This window comes from Melopsittacus undulatus, chromosome 3 (genome assembly GCF_012275295.1).
Source record: "Melopsittacus undulatus isolate bMelUnd1 chromosome 3, bMelUnd1.mat.Z, whole genome shotgun sequence".
In the NCBI taxonomy this organism is placed as follows: Eukaryota; Metazoa; Chordata; class Aves; order Psittaciformes; family Psittaculidae; genus Melopsittacus; species Melopsittacus undulatus.
Window position 1 is genome coordinate 117808015 of NC_047529.1, and position 14684 is coordinate 117822698.

At 44.3% G+C, this 14684-nt stretch overlaps 1 protein-coding gene across 2 annotated transcripts in view; it reads left to right on the top strand.

Annotated features, from left to right (window-relative positions):
• EML4 (EMAP like 4) overlaps positions 1–14017 on the top strand; it is a 107874-nt gene extending 93857 nt beyond the window's left edge. For both annotated transcript variants that reach the window (XM_034060396.1, XM_034060395.1), the window contains exons 19-24: positions 2642–2730; positions 3798–3895; positions 6044–6131; positions 7349–7447; positions 10990–11120; positions 11230–14017. In XM_034060396.1, the coding sequence (XP_033916287.1) occupies positions 2642–2730; positions 3798–3895; positions 6044–6131; positions 7349–7447; positions 10990–11120; positions 11230–11694 (970 nt within the window). In that variant the 3' untranslated portion in view covers positions 11695–14017. The remainder of the gene's footprint in view (positions 1–2641; positions 2731–3797; positions 3896–6043; positions 6132–7348; positions 7448–10989; positions 11121–11229) is intronic.
• The last annotated feature ends 667 nt before the right edge of the window (positions 14018–14684 follow it).

Genomic DNA, 14684 nt, shown 5'->3' on the forward strand with positions numbered 1-14684 from the left:
GCTGTTCCTATCCGTCCTGAAATCATTGCATATGGGAAAGTTATCAAAACACAAGCTGAATCTTTGAATTCCAGCTCCTTTTAGTGGTGGAAAAACGTTCATAGTTGTATAGGGAATTGCATTCTACAAAACAAAGGTGCAGTCTGCACTACATTCATGAGCTGTAACAGCAGGCTGGGAACCTAGTTTTCACCTTCCTGAGGAAAATCCTGCTGAACTCTCATGTATTTGGGTTCCACATTGCACCTTTCCCCTTCTTCATCTCCTTTTAATTACAGCCTTGAATTAAACAAGTGTTTCTACCTTGATTAAACAGAACAGAAGATACTGGCCTAATAGTACTTGAAACAGGGAGAAGGGAAAAGGTCAGGCTCCATGTTTTATGAGTTATTAGACATGTTTGAAATCACCTCATCAAAGCACAACCAAGGTATATATATGGAGGGGCTGAAGCATTCAGGCTGTGGTTTGCTTCTGACTGACTCCCACACACACCCTTCCCAGACCATTTAACATCACACTTTTACTTCAGCATTTTCAGTTTCAATTCTTCCTTTTAAACTACTTGAGGCCAGCAGTTTATGCTGTGGTGGCCTTGGGTTTGGGTTTGTTTGGGATTTTAATCTGTTCTTCTTGGAACCAAGCAGTTCCATTCTCGCTGTTGTTTTATTGAGTTCTGAAATGGCGTGATTTAGTGCTAGGTTTGAGATACACAAATGAAACTGAATTGAAATGAGGCCTGGTAAATGTTCAAGTAGACAAGGAATAAATGGGGTTGTGCATCAAGATAAACAGACCACTTTCAAATTTACTGCCTAACCAGGGTCAGCACACAGTGCTTTCTGTGCCAGAACAAATGGTCCAAGAGAGTTATTTCCCAAAGGGCTGCATGATACATGTTGATTAATGTACAAGAAAATAATCTCAGACCCATAACAGGTCATTTAATAACTTGATTCATAGCCCAGAATGCTTAAAGCAAATATTAGAGGAGTCTAATATCTTTTGGACCTAATAAACCAAGCCCTTGGATGTGTCCATCTGTTGCTGTTCTAGTGGTGCTCTCCTTCCAGTGTGGAGGTCACTAGGATAGGGCTAGGGAATGGAGCATTAGGAAAGTTGGCTTTGGTGGTTCAAATTGTGACATCATGTTCACAGTCATGTAGAATATCTTGAGTGCTATGCTTACAAGTACTCGAATGCATGGCAAAAAGATCTAAATACACCATTACTAAGAAAACTGAAAGCTGAAGGACACAACCAGCATAAGCCAGAGCCATAAGGAGGTTAAATCAGTCAACAGAGCTATTGAGATTTTATACCACTTCAGCATCAAAATGAAGAAACCTAAGTACCCCAGGGAACCAATGCTGTCAGGTGGGTTGGGTTGTTCACTCACAAATGCCTTGATGGGTCAGCGTTCAGTATTAAAGGTGGGAATTCAGGTGTAACTGCACAACTATAGTCACTACTTTAGGCTCTGTTTCCCTGGGGATTTGATCAGAAAGTGTTTGTTTCTGAAAGCCTCTTTTTTAGCTGGGTTATTGGTATGTGTTTTAAAGGGAAGAAGAGAGATGCCACAGCACTGGGAGAGCTTGGAAGGTTGAAGAGAGCAGGTCTCATTACATCAGACTAGATGTGCTCCTATTCTTAAGCTCTGTTACCAAGCTTGTCATGGTGCACTGGCTCTTCCCATGCCAAGATTGCTGCTGGTATCTCTTGTTCAGAACAAGTTCTGGAGGAGGACTGGTGCCACAAAAGGCTGTCTCCTAATACCAGATGAAGTTCAATATGCGCTCTAAAGAGCAGCAGCAGTTTTGCCTTGGATTTGATACCACAGTGCTACACCTCTGTGCTTTCAGTCAAATACAGGGGGCTTGCATGGTTGTGAACCATCTGACGTCAGTAAATGGTGGTTTTGGTCCTTCTTTGATAACATTATGCATAGAAATGGAAAGGATTGCAAGGGAAAATACCAGATTAGAGTAAGTTTTGTGTTTACAAGGACCATGGGAATGTTTCCCCCCCCCCTTTTGCTGCTCCTCATTCTTAGGGGGTTTTACCTTCATACGAATTGAAAGATCAGCTTTTACATCAAAGGTGTTTTTCAAAACGAGGAAGAAGCAGGAGATTAAAATTCAGGTGTAGGCTGAAGGCTCAGGAGGATGAGGGGCAGTCATCAGCTGTTGGGTGGCATGTTTGTCACCCAGCAGACATTATGGTGATCACTGCAGTGTTCAAGGCAGGGGGAAACCAGGCTCTGTCTAGAATCTTATGTATTCTTCATACAAGGCAGAAGCTGTTCCCTGTGAGGGTGCTGAGGCACTGGCACAGGGTGCCCAGAGAAGCTGTGGCTGCCCCATCCCTGGCAGTGCTCAAGGCCAGGTTGGACACAGGGGCTTGGAGCAGCTGCTCCAGTGGAAGGGGTTGGAGCTGGGTGACCTTAAGGTCCTTTCCAACCCAAACCAGTCTGGGATTCTGTGAAACTCCTATTGCTTTTTGAACCAGGAAAGCTTTCCATTAAAACCAGATGTTTGCTGTGCTACCCTTGAGGAAGATGAAGTCAGGCAGTGATTATTGCTCTTTTGCTTGCTTTGTTTAGTGGAATTCTCACAGGAATTCTCTCTTTCTCCCTCTCCAGGTGGTTTGTTCTGGATGCGGAAACGAGGGATCTGGTTTCAATACACACTGATGGCAATGAGCAGCTCTCGGTGATGCGCTACTCAGTAGGTAGGCAGCCTTTTCTAGTCATGGTAATTGCTGATTAATGTGATGTCTGTTCTGTTAACCTGTTTTAAACAGCACCCCAGTGTCACTAGAAAAGGCAGAGCTTTGGAAAAGATCTTTAAGGTGCTTAACTGAATATTGCTTAAAGATATGCTTGTATTTGCTGAATCTTGGAGTCCTGCAACTATAAACTCTGCAGTTGCCTTTTCCAGCTTTTCCTTCATGTTTCACTCTGCTGGTATCAATAATATTAGCTTATATAAGTAAATATAAGTAAAATTAGCAATGTTAGTAATACTGTTCCCAGAAAAATTAGAAGTCCTCAGCTAAATAGTTAACAAAAAAGGTTAACAAAAAAGTCTGTCAAAGGCTGTGATATTTCATATACTTAGTTAATTTTCAAGTTTATTAATACTAAACCATAAAACAAAGCTCAGGTCTTTCTGAAATTCAGCTGGTTGTTAAGTATTTACTATGGGATTGCAGGGTGTTCAGGCCAGGACTGAGTGTCCTCTTCAGACATGACATGACATGACAGATCATCAGGGGCTGGCTCCTCACTACTAAACGCACTGATGTTCATGGACATTAGAGGCATTTGATCATGATTCACAGCAGCTCTTGTCCATGTGCTTTGGTTTTAAGTGAGGACAGCACAGTTAGAAAACTGCTTATAATGTTTGAATGTAGCCATTAGTCAGTGCTGGTTGATCTGCAAGCCCCAGCTCCAGGGCTGAGCTAACCATAGGGTGATTTGTGTGATGCAGAGCACTCAAACTGCCTGCTGGTGACAGGAAATCCAGTGCAATCTGAAGCTTTATCCCCGTAGACACTTCCTTAGACATTAGACATTGTCCCCATTAGATACTTCCTTAAAAAAAAAGCAGAAGTGAAAGAACTTGCTCCAAAAACATACCCCAAAGTCAACAGATACGGACTGAAAAACGATTTCAGGTTGTGTGTCCTTAACTAGAGTGTAAGCAGTTGTTTTCAGTAGTGATGGATCTGAAATCATGAACATGTGGAAAACGGGCATGCTGTTAATTTACAGCAAATCTCTTGTGTTGTAGATGGCACCTTACTTGCAGTTGGATCCCACGACAACTTCATTTACCTCTACGTAGTAACAGAGAATGGAAGAAAGTATAGCAGATATGGAAAATGCACTGTAAGTTTCAGAGCAAACACAGCAGTTCTGGTATTTAGGTGTTCTGCAGACACTAAGATGTTAAGCAGTGGAACTCTGTGGCCTGATGCTATTCTGGTTTTAGGTTTTGCTTCATGTTTTCGGAGGTTTTTTCAGCATGTGGTTGAATTTAAACTGTAGTGTAATGGGTGCTGCAACTGTCAGTGTTGGGTGAACACTTTTGCACCAAATGTGATGTATTTTTCAGACTATTGACTTATTTCCAATGGGAAGTTAGCAGTTGGGTGGAGTAATGCCTTGTACCTAATGCTGAAACTCATTTGGGGATGAAGTCACTCAAAGATGGCTCATCTTCAGGGCCAGGCTGGATGGGTGACATGGTCCATGGCAGGGGACTGGCACTAGATGAGCTTAGGGTCCTTTCCAACCCAACCCATTCTAAGATTCTATGTATGTAATATTTAGCTTGCTATGTACTTCAGCGTTTCTGTGAGCTCTTTGAAGATGTATGAGACCATTTTTCTCTGTATATTATATGTCCTATATGTATCAGGAGAGAGCGTATTTGGATTTAGACCAGCACCTCTATGTCTGTTTGCCAGGGGCTCATAAAAACTGGGATGGGAGCAGTAGGCACTGTTAGGCAGAAGCATTAAGGCTTGGAAGCAGGTTTCTGTTAACTGTTTTTGTCATTCTGAGTGCCTCTATATAGAAGCCAGAATTGAGAACCTGGTTTTGGTGGAGACTGAGCTCCCCTGACCATAGCAGCTTGTGCAGAAGGTATCAGTACATTAGCTGACTGGATTGGGGATCCCATTTCCTATGGCTGTACCCTCCCTGCCACTGCCTGCCAGCACACTGGGGTCCATCCCAGCTTGATGCTAAGCAGGGAGACACGGAGGCATGGCCAGGACCCGGAGTGCTGTCCTGGTGCTGGCACCGCATCCTGCTGGCTCTCTGCTGTCATTCAGTAGCCTGGAGGGTGACCTCCAAGTAGTATGACTCAGTCCTGCTGGTGAGTCAACTTCTGGTTGTTTCTTCCAACTTGAATACGTTATTTGAATGCTTTCAGGAGGATGTGATCTACTGCAGCAGCATCAGCTTGTGCACAAGGGCTCTATGCCCACTGCTGCATTGAAATCCCTTTCAGTCACAGGCAGGCTTTGCTGCTGCTCCCAGAGGCGAGCTGTGACTTGAGAGCGTGCTTCCAGTGAGGGACAGTGTTGGTTGTGATCAGAAGGGATAACAGATGAGCTGAAACAACCGGTTTGGGTAGCGCAGCTGTTTCCTGAGGGCTCCAGCTATGCACCAGCAATGGGAAGGTACAGGCTGGGGTAGGAACTTCCAGTGTGTCCAGGGTAGCTGGCGCTGTCTCTGTTTGCTTTGATCAGAGCGAGTTGTTAGCAAAGGAAAAGCAAGTACCATGTGCTCACTGTGGGGTGAGAGCCCCAACACGCCGAGGTGTTCAGTGCATGGGACTTCACCTGAAATCATTCATGGTTTTACAGGCTGTGGGCATTTCAGTCCTTGCACTGCCTAAGTCTGAAGCAGATGGATGCTGCCAGTGAAGGGGAGGATGTCCATTTAGTCAGACAGTTTAATCAGCCATGAATTATGTTCATTCTATGTAAAGATACAGAAAAGGAAAGAGGGAAATGTTTCCTTATCAGTGGGTAGGTCCCAAAGAAAGATTGAAATGGAAAACAGGATCCTCCTGTCGGTGACAGTGTTCTGTTCCAGTTCATCATTCAGTGGTTGCTGCCTGAAGGGATGTTGCAGCATGGAGCCCCTTCCCCACCACCCTCAGGAATTCTGACAGCTGCCAAATGTCTGGCAGGGTTTAGGAAATGACTGACCAGTTCTTTTCCGTGTTGGAGTTGGCTTGCAAAGACTTGGGAAGTCAGGGAAGAGTGAGGCAAATCCTGGTCAATTCTGCATTGATTTCTTGTTTCAAAACACCGGGTGCGAGTGTTGATATCATATATTCCACCATGGCTGCAGAGCAGTTATGGCAATGCACAGCTCCTTGAAAGGAGCACAAGTGAACTGCAGCAGACTGGGGTGGATGGGGAGGAGGTGGTTTTTGCTGTCCCAGCTGTGGGCGCAGCTTCTGCTTCGGTTGGAATGAAGAGCAGTGTTTCACATTGGTGTTACTGCATTCCTCTGCAGGGACATTCCAGCTATATTACACACCTTGACTGGTCCCCAGACAACAAGTATATAATGTCAAACTCAGGAGACTATGAAATACTATACTGTAAGTATGAACTGAGAGCTGCTGGAAACAGAAAGCGTGTGTTAGCTGTCAGAGGGGGGTGTTTGATCAGAACTGTACAAAATGCTTGCTGACAAAGGAGCCAATTTGAACTTGTGTAATCAGATATCTTGATGTTATTCAGAGCTGTGTATTACCTAATGGCAATGCCAAATATAGCTTACTTCTTTACAAGGTCATAAATCAGCTTCACAGCGTAGAATGTACAGAACAAGTGGCCCTATGTTTTGATGTTGGCCCAAAGTTCCATAGATTGAACATAATATATACAGTTGTCTAATTAGTGTCAACAGTAACCAGTTATTCTGGGGGGAGAAAATCAGTGCCACTGTTCTCTTCTGCACTTTCCTGTTTTAAACCCTCTCTCAGCTGGTGTTGAAAATGAAGCAAAGCCATAATTCTGCTTTAATGTGTTAGTATGAAGAATGGGTTTGTCTTTTTTAATATACAGAAATGCGAATTGTGGTTATGTCAAAAGTGTGTTTGACTTGCATAGAGCAGATCAGTCTGGTTTTCCATTGATTTTTGTATTCCTGTCTTCCTGTGGCTTTAACTAGATCCAAGAGGGTTGTAGCTCTGTTCCTGGACAGGCAAGAAGAGCCAGCAGTTCAAATATATGTCAGCTTAACATGTGCTTTCTGCCTGGCACAACTGAGGTTTCAGATCTGGGGAGTGCAGTATCTCAGTGTACCAAAAGGGAATGCTGGTTCTTACAGTTGCCTGTATGGGGAAGCAAAGAGCTGTGACCCGTTAGTAATGTTGGGGTATTACAAGATGGGCAGTCTTTCTTTTCCTAGTTAGAAGCTGAGAAGCAGCTTGAGACTCCCCTGGCAGCAGTTGCTCACTCTCTTCCAAGCATCACTTGGTTAAGTTGCAGCATATCCATGGAGCTGGTAGGAAGGAGTCGTTGTCCTCTATTAAAACATGTTGTAGAGTAGGTAGCCAGGGACTCAGGCTGTAGGGAAGAGGTTTTGAGACACCCTGATCTGAAGAGGGAAATGAGAAGTAAAATGGGACTCATGTATCACGCAAAGCTTCGAGTAGCTGGCGTGTGATAAAGGTACTGGTCTGTCTTTGCCTTTACAGTATGATTCCAGATTGATTTTAAGATGCGTTTACTTACTGTCTTAGCACCTTCAAAGAGCACTTATGTGACTGTGATTTTATATGGCATAACTCATCATTCACTTTTTTGGCAGGGGACATTCCAAGTGGCTGTAAGCTAATCAGGAATCGTTCTGACTGTAAGGATATAGATTGGACAACATACACTTGTGTGCTAGGCTTCCAAGTGTTTGGTAAGCACCATCTAACTTGCTTTTAAGCTATTCATGCTGTGCTTTGTGTTTGCTTTTGCTTCAATTTGTCATTAGAAACCAGTTAATGATTGTTGAGGATGGTTCTGAGGTGACAGACCAAAGAGGCTGGCCACAATATTGTCTGTGATACAGAGCAGTGGGTGCACTACTGAAACTGTACAGTGGATTTCTATTTAGTCTTGAAGTTTGGGATTTGATTTTTCTGCTGTCATTTTAGGCTACCAGTTTTGGAGGTACTGGAGCAAAAAGCTGGTGTTTTAAAGTGCTCATATGGCACACGTGCGTTCTCCTTTGCTTGCCTTATCTTGGGGCCAGGAACAAGACTATGTGAGTGTAGGTTATAGTCATGACAGCACATTGATACCTGTAGTCAGAGGTTAGTAATACACACTGCTGAAGGCAGCTGTTGGCTATAACTGAGGAGCTCCTCTGGGAGTTAAGTAGGATTCAGCCTGGCAGTGTTGTAAAGCCAAGTTGTGCCAGCAGCGAGCTGAATGTCTCGCTTCCATCGCAGAGATCACATACCTACCTCTGTTCTTCATGGTGGAAACTGCAAAAGCAGGTAAATCATCACATTCCTTAGAGGTAAGGGTTAGGTCTCCCTATCTTCTCTGCACACTGGCTAGGAGTTCAGTTTTGAATATCAGTTACATGCTTGGTTTGGCTTTATTCAGTCTGCCTGGTTGAAGTGGAAGGGGAAGGCCTGTTGCCTCCTGATGCTCTGTCTACATAAGCCTAGCTGACAGGGGACTGGTCCCCAGCAGTTATTTCTTCACTGCCTTTGCTTCTGAGACTGAACTAATAGTGCAGCACAAATGCCTTGCTTTAAAGGGAGTATCAGAAGGTCCAGGAGATGCTAGAGAAAATGAAAAGCAAAACTGATGCTAATATAACGTCTTTCTCCAAGAGCAATGAGGAAACTTTGTAAGGACTGAATATTCCTTCTGGAATAGCCTTGGAGTGAAGCCATTTTACATTCCATGCAGAGTACTTCGGTCTGCCAGAAGCATGGAGGTAGCAGACGGTGGCTCTGTTGCCACTGAACTTCTACCATTACATTTGGTGCTAGAGCAGGCAGGGAGCTGCTTTGAATCCCAGAAGTCCTTTACTCCTGACCTAAGGAGATGAGGTGTGGGAGTGCAGAAGGAATCTGGCTTTGTGTCGTCAGCAGCTCTTGGACAGGAGCTAACTGGTAGCTGGAGCCAGGCTGGAGATGGGCAGCTCCCATAACCACTGTTTGGAGAAGCCTTTCCACTTGTTGTTCTCAACGAGTGGCTCAGTCAGCTGATGCTGCCTGCATTCCCTTTTGGATTCACACAGACTTTAACCACTCGGAATCAGTCTCAGCTGCTCTCAGAATCATTGCTGTGCCAGAGGGCCTGGGAGCGAAGTAGACAAAGCAGATAATGTGATGTTATTCTGGGGCAAAACGGAATGTATTTAATCTTCCAGCCAAAATTCATCATGTTCAGTTTTATATTGTCTGGGAGGCTGACACCCTGTGCAGAGACTTAAAACGCTGCTCAGCCTCTGACAAAGGCAAGGATTTTCCCATTAAACCAGACAGTGCAGCTCAGCCAACCTAGCAGGTATTTGCTGCCCAAAGGAGAAGTCTGGCTTTGACCTGAGGGTCAGCTGGCTCAGGGCTGCGAGCTTTGATGTTCAGGAAAGAGGGTTAAGTTTATGGGATTTGGACTTTGAGGGTGTGTGTTTTACTAATTTAGCTGTGTGGAATAGTGTGTCCATAGGCTCAGGCTTTGGGTTGAAAGGATTGAAGTGCCTGCTTCAGATGGGAATAGCATCACTCCTTTTTGGCCCTTGGTATCATTGCGTTGGCTCAGCAGTCTCCTTAATCTGCATCCCCAGCATTTGAAGTCACTCTCTCATTTAGTGCACATTTCCCACACTTCCATCTGAGCTGATTCTTTCAAGAGGCTTGCTGCTGGCAGCACAGTCCATTAGAATAGAAGTGCTGCCCTCGTACCTAATAACAAAGTCATGTGGGTTTTATTGCTTTTCAAGTTAAGAACTTGGTCACATAAATGTCTTGGGTTTTCCACATTTGCCTGCTGCATTGAAAGCAAATCCTGCTGTCTTATGACAAAGGGTTGTCTTACCTTTAGAGCTGGTAAAGGAATTTGGGAACACAAAAGATATTAAATGCAGGCTTGAATATTAGTCTTTATAATCTGAAATGAAACAGAAGAGGCGATGGCATAGCTGTTCGGCACGGTGTGCATGCGGTGGTAGGTGAAATCAGGAATCTCATTAGAAGCTTGTGTATGACTCCCACCTGATTGATGACAGTATTTTATATATAGAATGCAGGAGAAAGTTAAAATGCATTCATTTGGGAAGTTCTTAAATATCTGCTTTTCAGATTGATTTCACTGATGTGAGAGCACTACAATGATTCTAAATACTTGCCTTAGCGTTTCATGTCTTTACTTAGTACATTAGCCACAACGTAGCTTACTGGCATTGAAACAAGCTGCCTTTGTTATTCTGCAGAGAAAATCAAGTACTCCACCCACTGAAGAATGGGGAAAAACCCAACTTTCAAGTTAAATGGTACTTGCCATTTTGCATGAAAACAAGGCAAGAGAGTGGGGGAGTTTGAGAAAAACCAGGCAATTCTAAGCTGGCATTTTGTGCTGTATGACATGGACAGCACATGGGTTTTATTTAACCACAGTCAGTGATTGTAAGGGAGGAAGAAGAGGGAGCATCCCTCTCAGTGAGTCAGGGATGCAATTATTTGGGGTGTGAAATCTGAGGGAGGAAAGTTCTTTCTAATTCTTGAACTTCTCAGAAGCCCAAATCTGAGCTGTACAAATACAGCACCTTTGGCATCAGTTACTGCCTTATACCCCTTTGCTTGCCCTTTGCTCAGCATTTCTTGCAGCTGTGAAGCAGCAGGTTTGCTATGGGGATCTCTAGGGTCTTTATTCACTGTTAAAGCCTCCCCTCTCCCCAGTCTGTTCAGTGCATTTCATCCAGGCCCTGGTGTTATTCTTTTGTCTAGACGTATCTGTGTCATTCTTTACACTTAAAAGCATATTGAATTGTGCTTAAGCACTTGACAGTACTTACCTCTAGGAAACTCATGCAGCAGGCTGGCTTTGTGCAGTGTCATCAGGCTCCTTTGAATCATGCAAATACTAAGAGTTAAAAGACAGCCAAAAGAAATCTCTGCCTACTCTGTGTTGTCCTGTGCTCCAGCATCAGCCTTGCTTTTAACCCCTTTGTGCACAGACAGAAGTGTTACCAGTTTCAGCAGCAAACTTGACCTTAAAATAAGCTTTAAACAAGACTGAGGTTTTGAACAGGAGACTTAGGGTAAGTCCAGGAGGATTTCCTGGCCAAGGCTGAGGGTCTGGGGGAGCAGCTTTAGGTGAGCAAAATAGCAATACCATTTAATGCAGTCCATATTCCAGCTTCCAGTTTAATGCCTTTTGTTAAGCTTCCCTTTTCTCACAGCTTTCTACAACTGCCATCACTAATTATCTGCTGTCTCCTAGGAGTGTGGCCTGAGGGATCAGATGGGACAGACATCAATGCCCTTGTCAGATCCCGGAACCGAAAAGTGATAGCAGTTGCTGATGATTTTTGTAAGGTCCATCTCTTTCAGTATCCCTGTTCCAAGCCAAAGGTGAGTCTCCAGCTCAGTCATTGTGGAAGCTGGCAGCCAAATGTATATCTGAGAACAGTGCTAGGGATGGTTTCCCCCATTAATCTGTATTTCTGCTTGTTTCCGACAGGCTCCAAGTCACAAATACAGCGCTCACAGCAGCCATGTGACAAACGTCAGCTTCACCCATAGCGACTGTCACTTGATTTCAACTGGAGGGAAAGACATGAGTATTATCCAGTGGAAACTCGTGGAGAAGGTGACTCTGCCACAAAATGACATTGTCGTGGACATCGGCGCAACCAAAGTGCCCATCCCTGCCGGTGACAACGGTGCTCAGCCCCCTGCCCCTCTGCCACAGCCTTTCAATGACATGAACCAGACCGAGAGTGTAACTGGCAGCTCCCCAGCCTCTTTGGAGAGCAACTTGGAGCAGTCTGCAGAGGCCAGCGAGGAGCAGAGCGAGGAGCAGAGCGAGGGGAGCAGCCTGGATCCCACTGAGCCGGGCGATGAGGAGCCCTGCAATGAGATGAGTGAGGAGCACAGCGAGGCCACGGTCACTGAAGAGCAGCAGGAGGACTCACCAGTGTCTTAATGCTCCCAGCTCAGGCGGTTGTGGTTTCTTTTGGTGTGCGTGCTTTCATTACAGGGTGAGGGTTCAATAGGGAGAAGTAGCTGGGGTTCGTGACCACTCCGGCTTTTTGAGTTTCAGTGAGATTTCTATAGTCTGAGCTTCAGTTCGATGTGTGGAACCATCCCAAGGGCCTGGCTTTGATGGTCTGTGTCAAGATCCGGTCACAGTTAGTAGTGGACATTACCATAGATCCGTTTCAGTTCTGAAATTGCTGTCAGGAAGTGGCATGAAATACATACTGGAGAAAAAGGTTAGCTCTGAGAAATTAGCTCAAGTAAACCACCTTAACTATGTGAAGTGCTGAGCTGCTGGGAAGCACTGAGCTGCTCCAGCTGGGGAGCACTGTGACACAAAGACAACCAAAAAGCTCCTCGGTTGGGGCTGTTCTCCTTTGGTTTTTCTTCATGAGAAAAAGAGAAGAGAAAACAATGTCGTGGTGCCACGTGTATGGCAATGCCTTCTTGACCTAACACATATGCAATTTTCTAACACTACTAATTCCTAGTGGAGTCTGGATGTGTTGGCAGTTGGGCTGCCCTGGGTGCTGCTAGTTCTAAGGCAAATCCTGTCGAGGAGCAGTGTTGGCTGTTCCGCTTTCAGACTGGTTAACAACAGACTAACCCAGTGCTGTCGTGTTTCACCTTTCATGACCTGAAACTGTAGGATGCCATTGTCTCGTCAAGGAATCGCTTGCCTAGAGAGTTTGAAGCTTCAAGAGGATCTTTACAGTGACTTTGATGTGGACAGCAGAGGAAGCAGGACAAGAACACACAAGTCAGATGGGCTCCAGAGTTACACATTAAGCCTTCAGTCAGAACTTGCTCCATCCCTAGTAGGAGAACTATAAATACAGTTAACTTATTAAGTTGGTGCTTAGGATTAGTGTATTCAGTTGATAATTCTGCGTTTGTAGAGAGAACTCTTAGGAGTCATTAAGCTGCAGTCTCGGTTTTTGCTCCCCCTGGCTCCGTTAGCGGTTGGGATAGAAGCACACAGGCATTTAGATGAGGATGAGGATGTGATTTTCTCTTTATTTCTTCCCCTAGATTTGCTGATTTCCTGTTTTTGTGCTCTCATTTGTTTGTTTGTTTCCACCCCCCCTCCCTGGGTTGCTCTAAGCCATGCAGCTCTCATGTGGCTATACCTGGCCAGTTACGGGATATCTTGGCATTTGTTATGCATTTGGAAAGTACCTTTTTTTACCACGTTTGTCAGATAGCTACAGTTTTCCCTTAAGTACATACGTTTCCTACTTTAAAGAGCTATAGACTTACTGACAGATAGCCATTTCCTATGTACTTGTTTATATTTTGATTACATAGAATTCTCTTCTTCTTTTTTAACTCGCTGCATCATGCTGGTATTTTAGTTCTTAGGTAGGATATCATGTTTAGAAACTTTGGATGAGTTCATAAGTCTTAATTGTGCAAGTGTTTACGTGATTGTGCCATTCCAAAGTGCATCAGAACTGTCATTCCCTTACTAGTATCTTCTCAGGAGAAATGCTACAGATCAGGTATTTAGTCATCATTTGGAAATTAAAAAACAAATGGACTCCCAAAGGACATTTAGAACATTTATATATAAAATATATAAATATATATATACACACATATATATATAAAAAATTATCCTCTTGTTTACAACAGTTCCAGAAAACCTCAAAGTAATTCCCTTCAGATGGAGGGAGATGTGGATTCCAAGCAACCCATCTGTTCAAACTGTGCTCCGTAGATAGAGTTGTATTGGAGAGCTCCAGTTTGCCTGACGTGCAGGTTTGCCAAATAGCAGCAATTCAAGAGGAAGGTCAGCTCAGCAGAGGTAATGGTTCCAAATGAGGAATATGCCATAGGATTAGGACATAACCTTGGGAAAGGAGGAAGGTTGTGGAGCTGAGGAGGCACAGAGCTCTCTCTGTCGGTTTCATGAACGCCACATAACGCAACACATTTCTTTTAGGGACATCTGTCACCTGGGGTTGCCACGTAAAGTGAGAGTTATAGTTGTGATACTCTTGTGTTTGTAGTGCAGAAGACTCTACTAATATGCAAAAAGCCTTACAGCTTTCCATTGCTGGCAACTACTGTTTAACAAATAATGAAATCTGTGATAATGGATGGAAATGGGTGGGATTATGTAACTGTAGATGTTTTAGAGAACTTATTGTGAATGAATTCTGATTCCGAGTGTTTCATGTGAAGATGTTTGAGCCATTTCTATCTATCATGCATTCCTGTCTCAAGGCAGAAAGTTTTGAAGATTAAATAATAAAATCATCAAAATATGTTGCAGTGTCCTTGTTCTGGTTCCTCCTGCATGCAGAGTGGATGCTGGGATCCCAGGTCATGGCTGGGCCTATGGGGACCGTGGCTTTAAAAGAACCTGTGGAACTTGTGCTTTTTTCATAGCCTCCCAGACTAAAACTAAGTTAATTCAGCATCAGGACTAATGCTGGCAATGCTGAATGTTCATCTGGTGTGCTTTCAGTGTTCAAGGCCAGGTTGGACACGGGCTTGGAGCAGCTGCTCCAGTGGAAGGGGTCCCTGCCCATGGCAGGGGTTGGAACTGGATGAGCTTTAAGGTCCCTCCAGCCCAAACCAGCCTGGGGTTTTATGATTGTATGTCTGCTTTCCAGGGTCCTGCTAGAAGCTTCCTTCTGGAAATCATGCAAAAAGGACAAGTTTACTTTGGATGTACCATGTTAAATACCTTGATACTTACACATTTGTGATAGTCTGTCCAAGTGCAGATGCAGAAGGTCACAACATACTTAAGAGACTGTGTGAAAGGTTCTTGGTCTTTTGAAAGGCTTTGAATGGTGTCCATTTCTTGCAGCCTGTTTCTGGCCTTCACAAAGAGGGAGGGTGGGATAGAGAAGAAAGAAACCTGCAGGAGATGAATACCTTGCTTTCCTTAGAGGGAAGAACCCAACAAACCCCCATCACTGTCAC